The sequence below is a fragment of the Nomascus leucogenys genome, chromosome 22a (genome assembly GCF_006542625.1).
Source record: "Nomascus leucogenys isolate Asia chromosome 22a, Asia_NLE_v1, whole genome shotgun sequence".
NCBI classification, from domain to species: domain Eukaryota; kingdom Metazoa; phylum Chordata; class Mammalia; order Primates; family Hylobatidae; genus Nomascus; species Nomascus leucogenys.
In genome coordinates, this window is record NC_044402.1 from 76,673,104 (window position 1) to 76,689,399 (window position 16,296).

Consider the following 16,296-nt stretch of genomic DNA (forward strand, 5'->3'; position numbering starts at 1 on the left):
AATGATTTATAAGAAAAATGCAGACTGCTATGGACAGTATAAATAAAGGAGAAATTAGATTTGCTTAGTCCTAAAAGCCTTTTTGATGGATGTGGCATTTAAACTTGGTTGAGAAAGGTATAGGATTTGGGTATATGGTAGTGAAGGAGTATTCTGAACTTAAGGGGAACAATTTGAGCAAAGTCACAAAGATGAGAAAGTATGAAGTTTGTGGGGGAAATTTGAAGTACTCTGGTTGATACAAGGGTCATGTTAGGGAGGTAGCAGGCAGGGATCCCCATTCTCCTCACTAATTCATGTGTGTTCCCCCTGCAAGCTTTCTCCTTGGTCAAAAAGGATGATTTTACCAGAAGAGAGCAAGACTCTTCCTTGCTTCAGAGTACGTGAATGACTGGGTTTCCTGCAAAAACTTCAAATAAGTAGTTATTTAATTAGAATGGTGTTCTCCAATGTGGGATGAGATGTATTTAGGAGCAAGGGGTGACTGCTGACTTTGTCTGACCTTGGGGAAGAGAAGAGTAGAGAAGAAGTTGTCCTTTTGGATTTTGTCTTTTCCCAAACCAAGAGATCAGCTTTTTATAAGGTGTGGATAATAATTTTTATGATTCATAGATTTACATATGAAGACAGTTATAGAGCTCATTTCCTAGAACGACACCTACATGGTTGATTTGTAGATTCATTGCCCAGTTTAGGATTTCAACTTTGGGCACTCCTAGGGAATAACTAGTGTTTTTTTTTCCTCTCATGTCATGCTTTACATGTAATATGTGTGCAAGACAATCCTTTGAAATACAGGAAGAAAAACATGTAAATTAACTATGTATTTCTTATCTTTGCACTAACCCTAAAACTGGAAATCTCTTTCTATACAATGTTTTATATTAAATATATAGTTTACATCAGATGTTACTGCTGTATCACTCCTCAGTTCAACTTGTCTGACAGACAAACTCACTGTTCCCATTTCCATTTCCTATGACTCTAACCCAAGAATCACCATTTATGAAAATCTCATGTCCTTATCAATAAAACTTTGAGCATGCAGCCCTGAGTTTAGAAATCATAAAGTTGTTAATTGCTGAGCTGATATATCATGCACATTATAAAACATACACTAAAAAAGAAAATAGAGTTAAAAAAGATAAAATTCAAATTCCAGGAATTTTAGGCAGCTATTTAATATTTTTTTGAGTTGTGTTGTTGGTTGTAGTGTTGAAGTTGTTTGAGTAAGGTTTATTTTATTTTTTATGTTTTGCCATGAATTTTTCTTATCTTCCCTGCTACATTCTTAGCCTGTATAGTACAGAGTAATAACAACAATGATGATAGTGCTAATAATGAAAACAAATGTTTATTCAGCCAACATTTACTACCTGCTATGTGCTAGGTTCTAGGGATGAAGTGGTAAGCAAAAATCAGACATGAATTCTGGATTGATGGTGCGTACTTTCTCATGGAGAAGATAATCAAATACTTAAATGTAAAAATACAGACAGGGGAGTGCATGCTGTAAGAGCTTGTAAAAGGAGTGTTTGAACTATTAAAGGATGTCAGTGAAAATTTCCCTGAGGATAGGACTGGCTACATAATTTTTAAGGCCCAGTGCAACATGAAAATGTTCAAATATTATTCACTTTCAAGACTGAGACAGCAGAACATTAAACCAAGCAGGGGGCCCTTCCAAGTGCAGGCCTTATGCAGCTGCACAGGTTACACGCTCATGAACCTGGCTGTACCTGAGGAAGTGATTTTTGAGCTGAGATGTGACAATACCATTGGAGGATAAAATTGTTCCAGGCAGAAGAAACTGCAGGGGGGAGAGTGCTGCATTCAGAAACTGGATGAAGGCCAGTGTGGCTGGAGTGCAGAGAGTCAAGGTTGGGGATGTGTGTGTGATGAGGTAGGCTGATAGGGTAACTTGAAAGGCCAAGTAGAGCCCTGCAAGCCATGTTGAGGATTTTGGTCTTTATTCCAAGAACCACACATAACTATTGATGTGTCTTAAGCATAAAATTTACTTTTGATGTGGTGAGAATACCAGTAACTTGTACTTTGACAGCATTGGACAACTTTCTTCCTCAGCCTCCATTTCTTACCAACCCCTTTTTTAGAAACTTTTCAGTCTCACCTTCTATGTTTATTCTAAGGCTGTCCCTTCCTTTAGGTGTGTTTAAAATGGCACTTCACACCAGGGTGATAGAAACCGAAAATAGGTACAGTAGGTGAGTCATGACATTTTATTTACTATTAATGTAGTTTGTGGTCTAAAACATTTCAGGTCAACTGAAGAAAAACTAGTAAAATATAAAAATGTTTTATTATTGTTTTAAAATGATTTTTCTTTTAAAATGCCACAGATTTTTAAAATGTATATTGTCAGCGCCATGATTTTAAATCCTTAATCTCCTCTTTTACACATACTCAGGAGCAAGGGGTGATTACTGACTTTGACCTTAGGAAAGACAAGTGTAGGGAAGAAGTTGTCTTTTTGGATTTTGTCTTTTACATAATAGGTATTCCCAAACCAACAAATAAGCTTTCCTTCTGTTAGGTGTGGATAATAATTTTCATGATTCATAGATTTACATATGAAGACAGTTATCGAGCTCATTTCCTAGAATGATACCTGCGTGATTGATTTGTAGATCCATTACCCAGTTTAGGATTTTCACTTTTGGCACTCCTAGGGAATAATAAACTAGAGTTTTTTTTCTCTCATGTCATGTTTTACACGTAATTTACATACAATTTATCCTAAAAGGTTATTTTTTGAGTAATTTGCTGATGTCAGCTTGTTTTTATTTCCTTTTTTTAAAAAAACTGTTATACAAGTTAATTGGGTTCTTACTGAAATTTTACTTTGTTAAAAGTTGACAGCAAAATATTTTGTTTCATTGCTGTGTTGGTATGTGTGTTGAAATTCAGTAGCCCTTACATATATGGGTAATATTGTGTGTAACAGCATACAAAACTATGTGTATTTCATTATTTACTTGATGTTTTCATGGCATTATCTCTAAATATGAGTGTAATTTTGTGTAGCCCAAACCAAACTAAACCTAAGTCACATTTGTTATTTATTGTAATAATAACTGTGTTTTTCTTTTTATTCTAAAGCGTAAGTAAAAGCAAATTAAGGAGTTCCTTTTTCCCATTCCAGGGATTGCTTTAGAACATTTTAAATGATCAGTCTTAAGAAAAAAATGCTCACATGTATAAATGTCTTTTAAAAAATCAGCCAGAATTATATATTAAAGTTATTTCTTGCTATGTCACAGAGACTAAAGTAGTATAAACACAATTAGAAATATACCAGTTATTATGCAATTATATGAACTCTGTCACTGATACAGTTTGGATGTTTGTTCCCTGCAAATCTCCTGTTGAAATTTAATCCCCGTTGTTGGAGTTGGGTCCTGGTGGAGGTGTTTGGGTCGTGGGGGTGGATCCCTCATGAATGGCTCAGTGCTATCCTTGATAGTGAGTTCTCTCTCTGTGTTCACACGAGATCTGGTTGTTTAAAAGAGAGTGGCATCTCCCCCCCTTCTCTTGCTCCTGCTCTTGCTATGTGTGACACCTGCTCCCCCTTTGCCTTCTGCCATGATTGTAAGCTTCCTGCAGCTCTCACCAGAAGCAGATGCTGGCACTGTGCTTCTTGTACAGTCTGCAGAACCATGAGCCAAAATAAACTTCTTTTCTGTATAAATTACCCAGTCTCAGGTATTTCTTTACAATAATGCCAATAGCCTAGCAGAATCATGTAGGTGATGCACTTAAGTCAGTGATATTTATATTCTCTGAGCTGCTCATGGGTAAGATAGGCAGCTGGTCATTCTTTGTATACTCTACCATTTCTTGTCTACTGCATGATAAACTGCAATTCCTAGCTGCTGGCTATATGGTTTTGTATCAGTCTATTTGCCTTCTCTTTTTAAATCATAAGTTCTATTTGTGATGAAAACACTGGATGTTTTGGTAGAGTTACTTTCTGAGAATTTATTTTCAATAATGATTTCTGAGTTGAAACAGTTTATGTCTTAGATTGAGTAAAATATTTACCCTTTTCACCTATTTCCAGCTTTAGATTCTTAATAACAGAGCTTTTGGTATTTGTGGGAAGCTTCTTTAGTCTTATTTGCAGTGAAGTAATAAGTTGCAAACTTTCTTTTACTTTCATATTTGTCTTTTGGATGAGATCTGGAGAATCCATGGGGGTGATGATGAAATAACTTTTTTTTTTTTTTTTTGAGACAGAGTCTTGCTCTGTCGCCCAGGCTGGAGTGCAGTGGCGTGATCTTGGCTCACTGCAATCTCTGCCTCCTGGGTTCAAGCAATTCTCTGCCTCAGCCTCCTGAGTAGCTGGGATTACAGGCACCAGCCACCACGCCCGGCTAATTTTTGTATTTTTAGCGGAGATGGCCATCTTGGCCAGGCTGGTCTTGAACTCCTGAGCTTTTGATCCACCCACCTCGGCCTCCCGAAGTGTTGGGATTACAGGCGTGAGCCACGGCACCTAGCTGATGAATTAACTTTTAGCTGAAATTACTGACCACATAAATTGCTGTTCATATAAGAACTCTATTATGTTACAGAGTAGTGAAGTAGCTTCTGATTTATCAGAGAACACTTTAATCATATTCAGCATATGTTTAATGCTAGTGTATGTAAAGGTTGGTGCAAAAATAATTGCAGTTTTTGGAATATCATTTTTTGGATTCTTCTTTGTAAAAGCCATAAAACATCAGAATCACCAATTTTAACACAGTAATACAGGTTTAATACAGTTTTTGGGCAAAAACTGCAATACTTTTGCACCAACCTAATACTTCATTGTTTTAAAAATTTGTAATGCATGCCTAGTATGTGCACAGAATAGCTAACCAAGAGTTAAAATTATCACAATTTTAAATTAGAATATCCTGTTACTTTAACATAGATGATAATATTAAGTTGAATAAAACTTTAATTAGCCAGCATGTTTAGGGAATTAAATGGTAGGTTTAATCAAATATCTTCTTTCTTTCTACAGACAATTAGCATCAACTGTATGCAAAGCGTAATACAGTGTGGGGTACACAGATTCATATGACACATCTGTGCCTCCAAGGAACTTGATTTCAATATTCTTTGAAATTTTGTGAATTTTATTCCTATGCTTTATTGCTAGTAAGATTAATATAATGCATATAATTGAATCTTTGATGACTTAGAATTTTATAACAAACGAATCTCATTGTATTGTTTTTAGTATAGATGTAAGCAATATAGGTATGCTGACCATACAGTTTATCCTAAAAGGTTATTTTTTGAGTAATTTGCTGATGTCAGCTTGTTTTTGTTTCCTTTTATTTAAAAAACTGTTATACAAGTTAATTGGGTTCTTATTGAAATTTTACTTTGTTAAAAGTTGACAGCAAAATATTGTTTCATTGCCGTGTTGGTATGTGCATTGAAATTCAGTAGCCCTTACATATGTGTATAATATTGTGTGTAACAGCATACAAAACTATGTGTAGTTCATTATTTACTTGATGTTTTCATGGCATTATCTCTAAATATGAGTTTAATTTTGTGTAGCCCAAACCAAACTAAACCTAAAAGTCACATTTGTTATTTATTGTAATAATACTGTATTTTTCTTTTTATTCTAAAGCATAAGTAAAAGCAAATTAAGGAGTTCCTTTTTCCCATTCCAGGGATTGCTTCAGAACATTTTAAATGATCAGTCTTAAGAAAAAAAATGCTTCACATGTATAAATTTCTTTTAAAAAATCAGCCAGAATTATATATTAAAGTTATTTGTTGCTATGTCACAGAGACTAAAGTAGTATAAACACAATTAGAAATATACCAATTATTATCAAATCTCATATATTTAGTTGCTGAGAGCAAATGTAGTTACATTATTAAAATGGGTGATTCTGATGTTTTACGGCTTTTACCAAGAAGAATCCAACAAGTGGTATCCTGATATCCTGTATATTCTGTCAGTGGAGCCATTGCTTCTTATGTGCAGGTGATTAGACAAAATTCAAATCTAGTACTTTTCCCAAAAACTGGGAGGTTGGTAATATTCTCTTTGTAGCTGCAGTCTTCTCTGGATGAGAGATTAAGGGTCAAGTCAAGTTTCATTTCAGGCCTAAAATTATCTTTACTGGCATTATTTCACATTGTAGGTACGTAATACTTCATCACGCAACTTCGCTCTAATTGTGTTTGTGGGCTGGTGTTGGTAGGGTCAAGGCAATGAAATCTTCTGGAATACAACAGGATTCCTCTGTATTTTTAAATACTGCCAGATTGTGGGGAAAGATGGACAGCTTGATACAGATACATTTGATTATTTCTTATAATGTCTGCTTGAAATTTTACTTTGTTAAAAGTTTACCATAAAATATTAAAAATATTATTTCACTACATTTTTTGTAGTGAATTAAACATCAGTATCTTTTTATACATATGAGTAATATTTAGGATATGTCTGTGTTTGAAAGAAGCTAAAGGAATTGTAGCATATGAGCTATTTTTTTTTTTTAATTCTCATTTTGGATTGGGCAAGGTATCTTCCCCATTAAAAAAAATCACAAAACAATAAGCCAAACATGCTTTTAAAACAAGTTATCTAACCTACTTATACAGGTTACCATAGAATCTAAGATAGTGTGATTAGTTGCCATGTATAAGTCAACCTTAGCAATTGACTTTAAATGCTGTAGGCAAATGTACATGCTTATTAATTTGGTTTGTTATTGATACGTTTTTGCTCTATGTGCCTAATTATCACTGCCTTGTTTCCATAGCTGCAGAACCTTGGCCTGAAAATGCTACATTATATCAGCAATTGAAAGGTAAGTTCTTGTTCACAATTAAAAATGGCTTTGTATCAAACTATATTTGTTACAGAAAAATCCTCAGTAATACAATTTACTGCAAAGACAATATAAAATGTAAAGAAGGGATTCCCTTGTATAATTTGTCTAGGAGGTTTTACCTAAACTTGTATCTGCCAGTGTAAACCAACTATTCATGGCCTATAAGGTCCTTAGTTTATTATTGACTCATTATATTGGCTGCTGTAGGCGGTGTAAAATGATGTGGTTGCAGGAGCAGTTGGCACATTTACTGCACCAATAGCTGAGACAGCAGATTTTTGAAGTCCTGTGGTAAAGTGGGCTCTCAGTAAAAAGGAACTGTTAAAATGTATAGGCTAGGATGGTTCAGGCTCCCTTTAGCAGCTCTTCATATATCATCAGATCATATTATGGACCCCATTTGGGGCTTAGCAGCCTGCTACAGTTGTCAGAAGACTGCAAAGTAATGAAGACTAATAGGCAGCAGCCCTAGTCTTCTAAGCATGGAATTTTTATTGCAGCGAACTTGTCATCTTTCTTTTGTGTGACAGACCTAGACACACTGTGCAATATTAACTGCAAGCTGGTTTTATATTATTGTGAATGCTTTCAGTTTTAACTAGAAAGGTTTCAGCAGATTGTACTTAATTTTAATGAAGAGGAGCATTTCTTGAAAACTTGAAAAATGAATTCGATTTTAAGTGAACAATTTTAATTACATTGCTGATAAAATGAGATGTGATCAAATAGTTTTAGAGGAAACTGTCCTAGTTTATCATTATTCATGATAATTTAATCAAAATTATAATTATATAGTAACATTGATATAAAACTTTAGAATTTAGTGGTAGGCGATACCTTTGAAAAAATAGAAATACTTTTTAAAAATAAAAATATTATATTCTACTTGGTTAACAGTTATGCTTCATTGTATTTCCACAGGGGAGCAAATTTTACTTTCTGACAATGCAGCTTCTCTTGCAGTGCAGGTAAATATGTAAATAATGTAATATCTTTTTCACCCCCTACGTGGTTTGCGTCATTTTGAGTTGCAATTATATTTTTCCCCTTCCAAAAAGTCTGATACTATATGTTTAGATTTTTTCTGTGTGATTTACCATTATCTATATAACATTGCTTCTTTGTGAAGAATAATTTTATTATGTAATAATATTCAATTAATTGTCAGTATATAAAATAAAAATTATTATTTTTTTAGAAATCACTTTTATGTGCTAGGCGCATTCTGTGTCTTAGTTGTTTTGCTTTTGGCTGGATATGATGGTGTTGATTATTTGGGGTGATATGTTCATTTGTGGACTCACAATTATTTTCTAATTCGTTCAGATTTATTTATCACATATTTTTAAGCATTGTTTTGCTCATTGCACTCATTGGCCTCTAGCTTTTAATCTGTTTGGTAATCTTGTAGCAGTGTTCTGGTTCTCTAGCCACTCCTCATATATTTATTGGTTACATGAGTGTTTATTATCCCCAAAACCAGTTATGAAATGTAACAGCTCTTCAAATTGTATGTAACATTTGTATAATCCAAAAAAATTAGTGCCCCTGTAAACTTTAAGCTACATTATAGGAAGAATAGGATACTTGGGGATGGTTTGCTTAAAAAACAATGTTTATGATGTAGGTTACTGAATTACAGTTATCCAAACATTTTACATATTTAGCTGCTATTTACTTAGCTTGTGTAGTTTAACATAGGACTGAGCATGTAGACTGTATCCACCAAATGTCTATTGTATGAATGGTTTATAAGTGTGGTAAAAGTAATCATGCCTTGATAACCAATGTAAAAGTAAATGATTTTCAGTCTTTATATCTTTGGAAAGACAGTTTGAAGGCACTGTGAATATTTTAGTTGAGGCACTGATTCTTAACCCTTTTAAAATTGCTGTTTTGGGGATAACCCTTTCAGGATCTGGCAAAAGCTCTAGAACATTTTAACAGAAAATATCCCCAGGCTATTCTGCATGTGGTTTCAGTAGGTTTATTGATTTCCCTGCTGAAGCTATCTGGATCCCCTAGGAAGAGCCCCCAAAACTACATAATACTAGTTTAGGAAGTGCTGAAGTAATTTTCATCACATAGAAAGGTACTTTGGGTAGGAATAGACAGTGGTTTCCAACTGGGCAGCTCTTTAGTACTCCCCCTACCGCCACCCTGTGACATTTGAAAATATTTAAGTGTCTTTGCTTGTCAAAACGGTTGAAGGGTTGAGTGCTATTCTCATCCATTGGGTAGATGCCAGAGATGCTGCTAAAAATCCTAAAACATACCGAGTAGTCCCTGCACAAGAAAGAATTATCCAGCCCCAAATGTAAATAGATTTGTCAAGGTTGACAAACCCTGGAATAGATGGGTTAGCCAGTTTTCAGTACAAACCAAAATACCAGTATATTACCATTTAAAAAAACTAACGTTTTAAATAATCCGGAGAAGGGAGGAAAAAATAAATCTTAGTGTGTATTTTATTTGTTAATTCTATTTTTATGATTTCTATTAATTTGCTTTCTCATGATTTCTCAAATCATAGTTGCAATTAAAAATAAAACCAGAAAAAAGGATCTTTTACAATGTAGAATTTTCCTTAACCATTTCAGTATTTTTATCCTACATATGTCACTTGGATGATAAATTAAGCAGCATATATTAAAATTTCTTGGTTTTCTTCAATATTCTTTGGCTTGACAGCTGATAGTAGCCATGACTATAAATGTGACTTTTCCAGATATCTGATGTAAACTTTATGGAGTAATTTTCTTCTATATAGTGGGCCAGCATTCTTTTAGAAGAATCAGTTAAAGGCCTACATTTGATGTATAAAATTGATCAAAACAATGTGACAGGTATCCACAAACTGGATTATTTTCTAGAAGATACCAGATATCAAACATCAGATATTTTAATAGTCTGCCAGTTAGGCCATTAGGAAATTTAAATTTTACTTAACACATACACTTGGTGTTTATTATACCTCTGAAACTAAGTGATTAGGTCTTTTTGGACTCTAAGAACTTTTATGATTTCAGTTTAAAAATAATTTTTTTTTTCCTGTAGCTATTTCCCCTTAGATTTGCTTTCCTTCACTCTTGTATGTTGAGTATAGTGAAGTATTAGTATAGCATGTTTCTCTGGTCCCTTGAGCCGAATGTGTATATTTGCAGTATTGTTCTCACATGCACACACTAGAGAGACAGAGAGAGAGAGAGAGAGAGAGATCTTCCATTCTGTACTTGTGCTTTGAAGGACTTAAGCTTATGCTGATTGGAAAAAGTAACTTTGATAATAATTCTCTGTTACTATTCTCTGTTACCCCCAAATCCAAACCAGCCATCTAATAAATACACAATGTTGGCCACATTTGTGATTTGAAATTTTCTAGAAGCCTCATTTAAAAAAAGTAAAAAGAAATAGGCAAAATGTATTTAATAATATGCATTATTTTACCCAGTATGTCCAAATATTATTTTAATATGTAACCAATACATAATTTATTAATGGGACTTTTTATATTAAGTTCAAAATCTGATGTGTATTTTACACTTACAGTACCTCTCAATTTATGCTAGCCAGATTTCAAATGCCCAGTAGTCTCGCGTAGCTAGTGGCTTTTGTGTTAGACACTGCAGGTTTAGAATACAATATGAGCAAATACATATATGCTCTCAAAGGTTTTGGCAAAAATTATTTTATTTAAGAAGTTTGTGTCTATTGATTGAGTATATGCTGTCTTTTATAGAAGATTCCAATTGGTATCTGTTTCAAAAACAGCAAACCCTAAATAGAGCTCTTTGTTTCAAGTTTGCTCAAATGTAAAATAGAAATATAATAGAAGCTATCCTGTTGGGTAGGATAGGATTGAATATGTTAACATATTGAATATGAGGACTGAATATGTTAACGTATGTAAAGCGTACCTGGCATAAGGTAAATATGCAATGAATGTTGTTTATTACTTCTTTCTCTCCTAATTCTTTGAAAGAAATACATGTTTTCAATGTCAGTAAGAGGAATGGAAGCTTGCAGCCTTGTTAGTACCTGAAAACACTAGAGTAATTGAAAATAAATGTTATGTGTAAGAATCTTTTTTGGACATGTTTGTGTTTGTGTGAACATTAATTTTTGTAATCATTCTTTATCTAAAAATTAATATTGAATGCTTTAATGCAAACAATTTTGTTGATACTGAATAATATATTTTAAAACAGTATTTATTGAATACTTTTATTGTATAAGACACTGTATTGAAAGCTTTTATGTGGAGCATTGCGTTCAATCCTTCCCATGACCCTAGTGCACAGTACTATTATTATCCTCATTTTAAAGATGTGGAAACTGAAGCTCAAAGATGCTTCGTCCACATTCATAGAACCCACAAATTGTGGAGATAAACAGAAAATAACAACATTGGTTGAGTGCCATCTGTGCTTGTCACTGTGCTGAGCTCTTAATTCATACTAACCCATTTAATCCTTATAACAACTATAGGAGGTAAGTGCTGTATAAGGTAGGTATCATAAATAATCCTTTCACACAGCTACCCTATGAGGTAGGTACTATTATTATTCCTGTTTTCCTACAGATTAGGAAGGTAAGGCAGAGAGGTTAAACAGTGAGCTCAAAGTTACATAAATAGTACTTGGCAGAGCTGGAATGCAGACCCAGGAAGTCTGGATCGACAGTCCACACTCATAATACTTTGCTGCATATTGGTCTAGCCCAGTGATAACAGATATTGAAGTTTCACCTAACAATAAGTGACCATTTAATCACAAATTATTTCTGACATTTCTTAGTAAATTATATCTTATGATTAATAGTTTACGTTAAGGAGTAAAAGAACATGTCTTAGCTTTTGTATCTTTGAAATGGGATAAAGATAGTCTTACCTCTATAATATTATGAAGCTCAAGTTAGGTAATGAATGGGAAATTCTTTTGAAAAAAATGAAAGGAATAGGAATGTAAGATGTCGAATACAGAATTAGTGCCTATTTTGACTTCAAAGATTTATGTACATATTTTGTGAATGTCCTTATATAATAAAATGTTACTTTCTAATAAGTTTTAGAAGTCCAATGTGCTATCCGTTGTGCAACAGAGACTTTCGAGTAAGTTTTGGAAAGAATTTCGCTTTATGTATGTGAAGCCAATTTTAAAAATCTGGTGGTTTTTTTTTTTTTGTACAGCTTAACCTAGATGTTATAAAAATTTGAATTTGTTTTTTAGAGTGTCTCAAACTGATGATCATTATTAGAATATTACATGAACAAATAATCTTACTTTGTCCTTTTTACTTCAAGTAGGAATAGCATTTAAGGTCAAGTCAAGGAGAATGTCCTTGTTGCATTTAATAATTTTACTTTTTCTTACTCTTTGTTAATAAATACTTTTCTCTAAAAATGAAAGGGAAGACAACAGAAAAAAACTATTTTATTTCTGTTGAATATAGTATATAATTTAAAAGTCAGCATTTTGTTTTGTTTTGTTTTTTTGAGATGGAGTCTAGCTCTGTCGCCCAGGCTGGAGTGCAGTGGCATGATCTCGGTTCACTGCTGGCGTGATCTCCCGCTCACTGCAACCTCCATTTCCCAGGTTCAAGTGATTCTCCCACCTCAGCCTTCTGAGTAGCTGGGATTACAGGTGTGTGCCACGAAGCCCAGCTGATTTTTTTGTATTTCTAGTAGAGACGGGGTTTCACCATGTTGGCCAGTGGTCTTGAACTCTTGACCTCAAATGATCCACCCGCCTCAGCCTCCCAAAGTGCTAGGATTACAGGTGTGAGCCACTGCACCTGACCAAAAGTCAGCATTTTTATAGGCCCCATTAATGCTGGATCATGAACACTCACATTTCAGATTTGATGATAAATACTTAGCTGACCCTTGCATTTTCCTTTTAGCAAATGATGCTTTCTAGAAGGATGTATTAATTATTGGCTAGTGATAATATCCAAATGTAGTGTTTGGGAAAGAGCAGGAGAGAGGAATATCTGTCTTTCTTTTGAGGCTGCAGGTTGATTATTGCCTTAGAGACAAAATTTGAGTGTGAAAATACAGCTGCTGTAAATTTGTCATGTCATTTAAATGGCCATAGTGGACAGCTACCTGCAGAATTGTAGAGGAAATGATTTTGAATTTTCAGTTTGGTTGGATACATTCTGTTTTAAACGAGCTGTTCAGGGTTTTATGCCGTTTTAAAGGATCAGTTTAAACCTGATGTAAATAGAAGTAGGATGACATGAGTGGACATATTTTAATAAATAATATAATATTTTATGAAAAACATTTAAAAAATTGACAAAACTTTATTAAAGCCTCATAAAGTATAAAGTTTTAGGTTTTTAAAATTTGTACATTCCTGTCAATTTGATTGTCCTCTGTCAGATGAGGCTTCTGAATTCACTTTCAGGGTTAGGTGAAGGAAAGGAAAGCTAAGGGATAAATAGAATTTAGTGAACATTTATGAGATATGGAGACTTGTAAAATCCTTTTCAGTATTCCAAACAAGCAAAATGGAGGCTGCAGATGTTTCTTTGATATCACTGAGTTTAAATTCTTCAGACTGATTGTCTTATATTACATTATTATAGTTTGTGTGCCAGAAATGTTAAAGCATTTTGCTGATTTATGCTCATAAGACCTTGGATTATTTCAGTATATAAAATGTGATCTTTATCAAGATAATTGTGAACTTAAATTGCAAATAGAATCTAGCAGATTAAAAAACAAATCTCAATATTAGTTTCTCAACACTTAAATGGCATGGTGTATATAAAACATTAAAATTAGTCAGTGTAGAATTTGTGGAAATGAAGTATATTCAAAATAGAATTAGGTGGCTATAGGAGTTGTTGTTTTTAGTAATTAGTGAAATGATGTAAAATGGTTATAAAGGTTAATGGTTTACTGATATAAATATGTATTTGTTTATGTATAACAAAAATTCACGCTCCTGCAGTTCTGAGAGATTGCAACTTAGAATATCAACTGTATACTTTTTTGTTTAAAAAGTAAATGGCAAGCAGGATTTTATAATTTGTTGCTATTAAACAGAACCATAAAGATATAGTAGTAAGATGGAAAAACAACAGCCTTTTTTTTAAACAGAACAAGGCTAGAATTTTTCATTATTAGATATACAATATCAACATAATCAATCCGGCAGCATTATATTTGAGCTGAGGATACACTTAAATTTGAGGCCATACACTACCCTGTGTGAATGAAACATCTTTCATATAGTTCTAAGATGAAATTACCCTTGAATGAATAGCATCTTCATTTATCTTCAAACCCCTTCTGTGCTTTTAGTGAATCTACTCTTTCAACATCTGCAACAAGAATTACATTATACCATTATACCAGAGTACTTCTGCAGTGTGAAATAGATTGGTTTGGAAAATGAACCTGGCTTTGCTATAAATTACATTCACAGGTACAAAGGAATTTGTTATTTTGTTTAAAATAGTCACAAATATAATTAAGGTCTTAATTTATGTTAAACTACAAATATGGCTATTATGGTAACTGGATTAGGGACTTAATCTGTCACTTCAAGAATGATACCTAACACTTTTCATTTATAACCTTAGATACATTATTTCAATTACAGGGTCTGCAGCTGTTTGATATAAAAATGAATTATTTTATAGATAGATTTGTTCATGGTTTTTAATTTTAAATCATGCCTCTTCAGTAAGGTAGAAAATAATTCTTCAGTTGTCACAAATTTTCCTTTGTGTCTGGTTGAAAAAGGATATGAATTAAAATTCACGATTTTTATTTTGTGTCCTGAAAATGGCATTGCATGCTTGAGAATAGTCGTTAGTGAATTCTTACATAAAATATTTCAAATTTAATTAGGAAATGAATAGAAGCTTTGTCCTAAAGAAGAAAAACCTGAGGTCTGCTGTCTAAGGATAGCTTTACCTGGTTGGACTGAAAATGGATTGCTACCTATCTAGAATTTGAATAACTTTGTTCATGTGACTTACATAAATTTAGAAGCTGTGTTTATAACCCCTTGAATCCCAGGGTATTAATCAGTGTAAAGCATCTAATCTTTAAAAACTTATTAAAGGCAATTCTTTAAAATTTTGAATTACCTTTATATTTTTATTGGCAAGCAATGCTGATTTTATTGCTTAGGTGCAACTAAAGAGAGTGGGCTGTGTATCTAACTTGAAAGACACATGTTCATTTTGTCTTTGGAATAGAGAAGACGAAAGAAGACAGTTGGTGCTGGTCATTGGCAAGTGTTTCAATATTGAGTTACTATTAGTTAATTAAAAAGAAATGAATATATGTTCCTGACATCTGCTAGTTCATCCTAAGAATTTTAATTTTTTTTTGTTATTTATCAGTTGGGAATTTTTTTGTAAGTAACAAAATTTTAAAGTATTCATTATAGGAGCTCAGAAAAAGAATACATATATATTTTCCTTTTCTCCCCAACTGTTCATTGAGTGCTAACTATGTAACTGGTGTTGTGTTAGGTTATTGGGTTACAAGAATTGTTCTTTCTGTACTTTTGACTATTTTATAACTCTTGCTTAATTTTGACCCTACAACTTGATGAAAGTTGTAAACAAGATAGACATGGTCTGTGTGTACTAATGAAGCTTATATTCTTGGGAGGAGGGGCTTTTATCAGTTCATTTATCGGTTTTGTCAGCATGTTATTTATATGTAATTCTCACAGGGAAAGCTTATATCTTTCTCTATTCTAGTTGTCTTTTTTGTTGCTTTCAGAAATAACCTGATTTTTTTCTGTAGCTGTCAGATGTTGATGTATCTAAAATTGACTCAAATATTCCAGGAGTAGTTCCTAGGTGAGAGTTTTATTAAGGAAGGTCAGTCTGTGAAGTGATATGTCTTCAAATGTTCTCTCAAATAACATTTCATATTTTTTGGTAATAAATTCACTCTCTTTGAAGCTTTTTATGCTTATTGAATTGTGTTTTCTGATTTCTACATAGATCATTATTACTATTTTTTATACTTTAAGTTCTAGGGTACGTGTGCACAATGTGCAGGTTTGATACATAGGTATACATGTGCCATGTTGGTTTGCTGCACCCATCAACTCTTCATTTACGTTAGGTATTTCTCCTAATGCTATCCTTCCCCCAGCACCCCCACCCCCTGACAGGCCCCAGTGTGTGATGTTCCCTGCCCTGTGTCCAAGTGATCTCATTGTTCAATTCCCATCTGTGAGGGAGAACATGTGGTGTTTGGTTTTCTGTCCTTGTGATAGTTTGCTGAAAATGATTGTTTCCAGCTTCATCCATGTCCCTGCAAAGGACATGAATTCATCCTTTTTTATGGCTGCATAGTATTCCATGGTGTATATGTGCCACATTTTCTTAATCCAGTCTATCATTGACGGACATTTGGGTTGGTTCCAAGTCTTTGCTATTG

At 33.5% G+C, this 16,296-nt stretch overlaps 1 protein-coding gene across 3 annotated transcripts in view; it reads left to right on the plus strand.

Annotated features, from left to right (window-relative positions):
• Positions 1-16,296, plus strand: part of MTX2 (metaxin 2) — an 87,126-nt gene that overhangs the window by 21,681 nt on the left and 49,149 nt on the right. For all 3 annotated transcript variants that reach the window (XM_030802599.1, XM_003253757.3, XM_030802600.1), the window contains exons 2-3: positions 6,804-6,851; positions 7,797-7,843. In XM_030802599.1, coding sequence (XP_030658459.1) covers positions 6,804-6,851; positions 7,797-7,843 — 95 coding nt within the window. The remainder of the gene's footprint in view (positions 1-6,803; positions 6,852-7,796; positions 7,844-16,296) is intronic.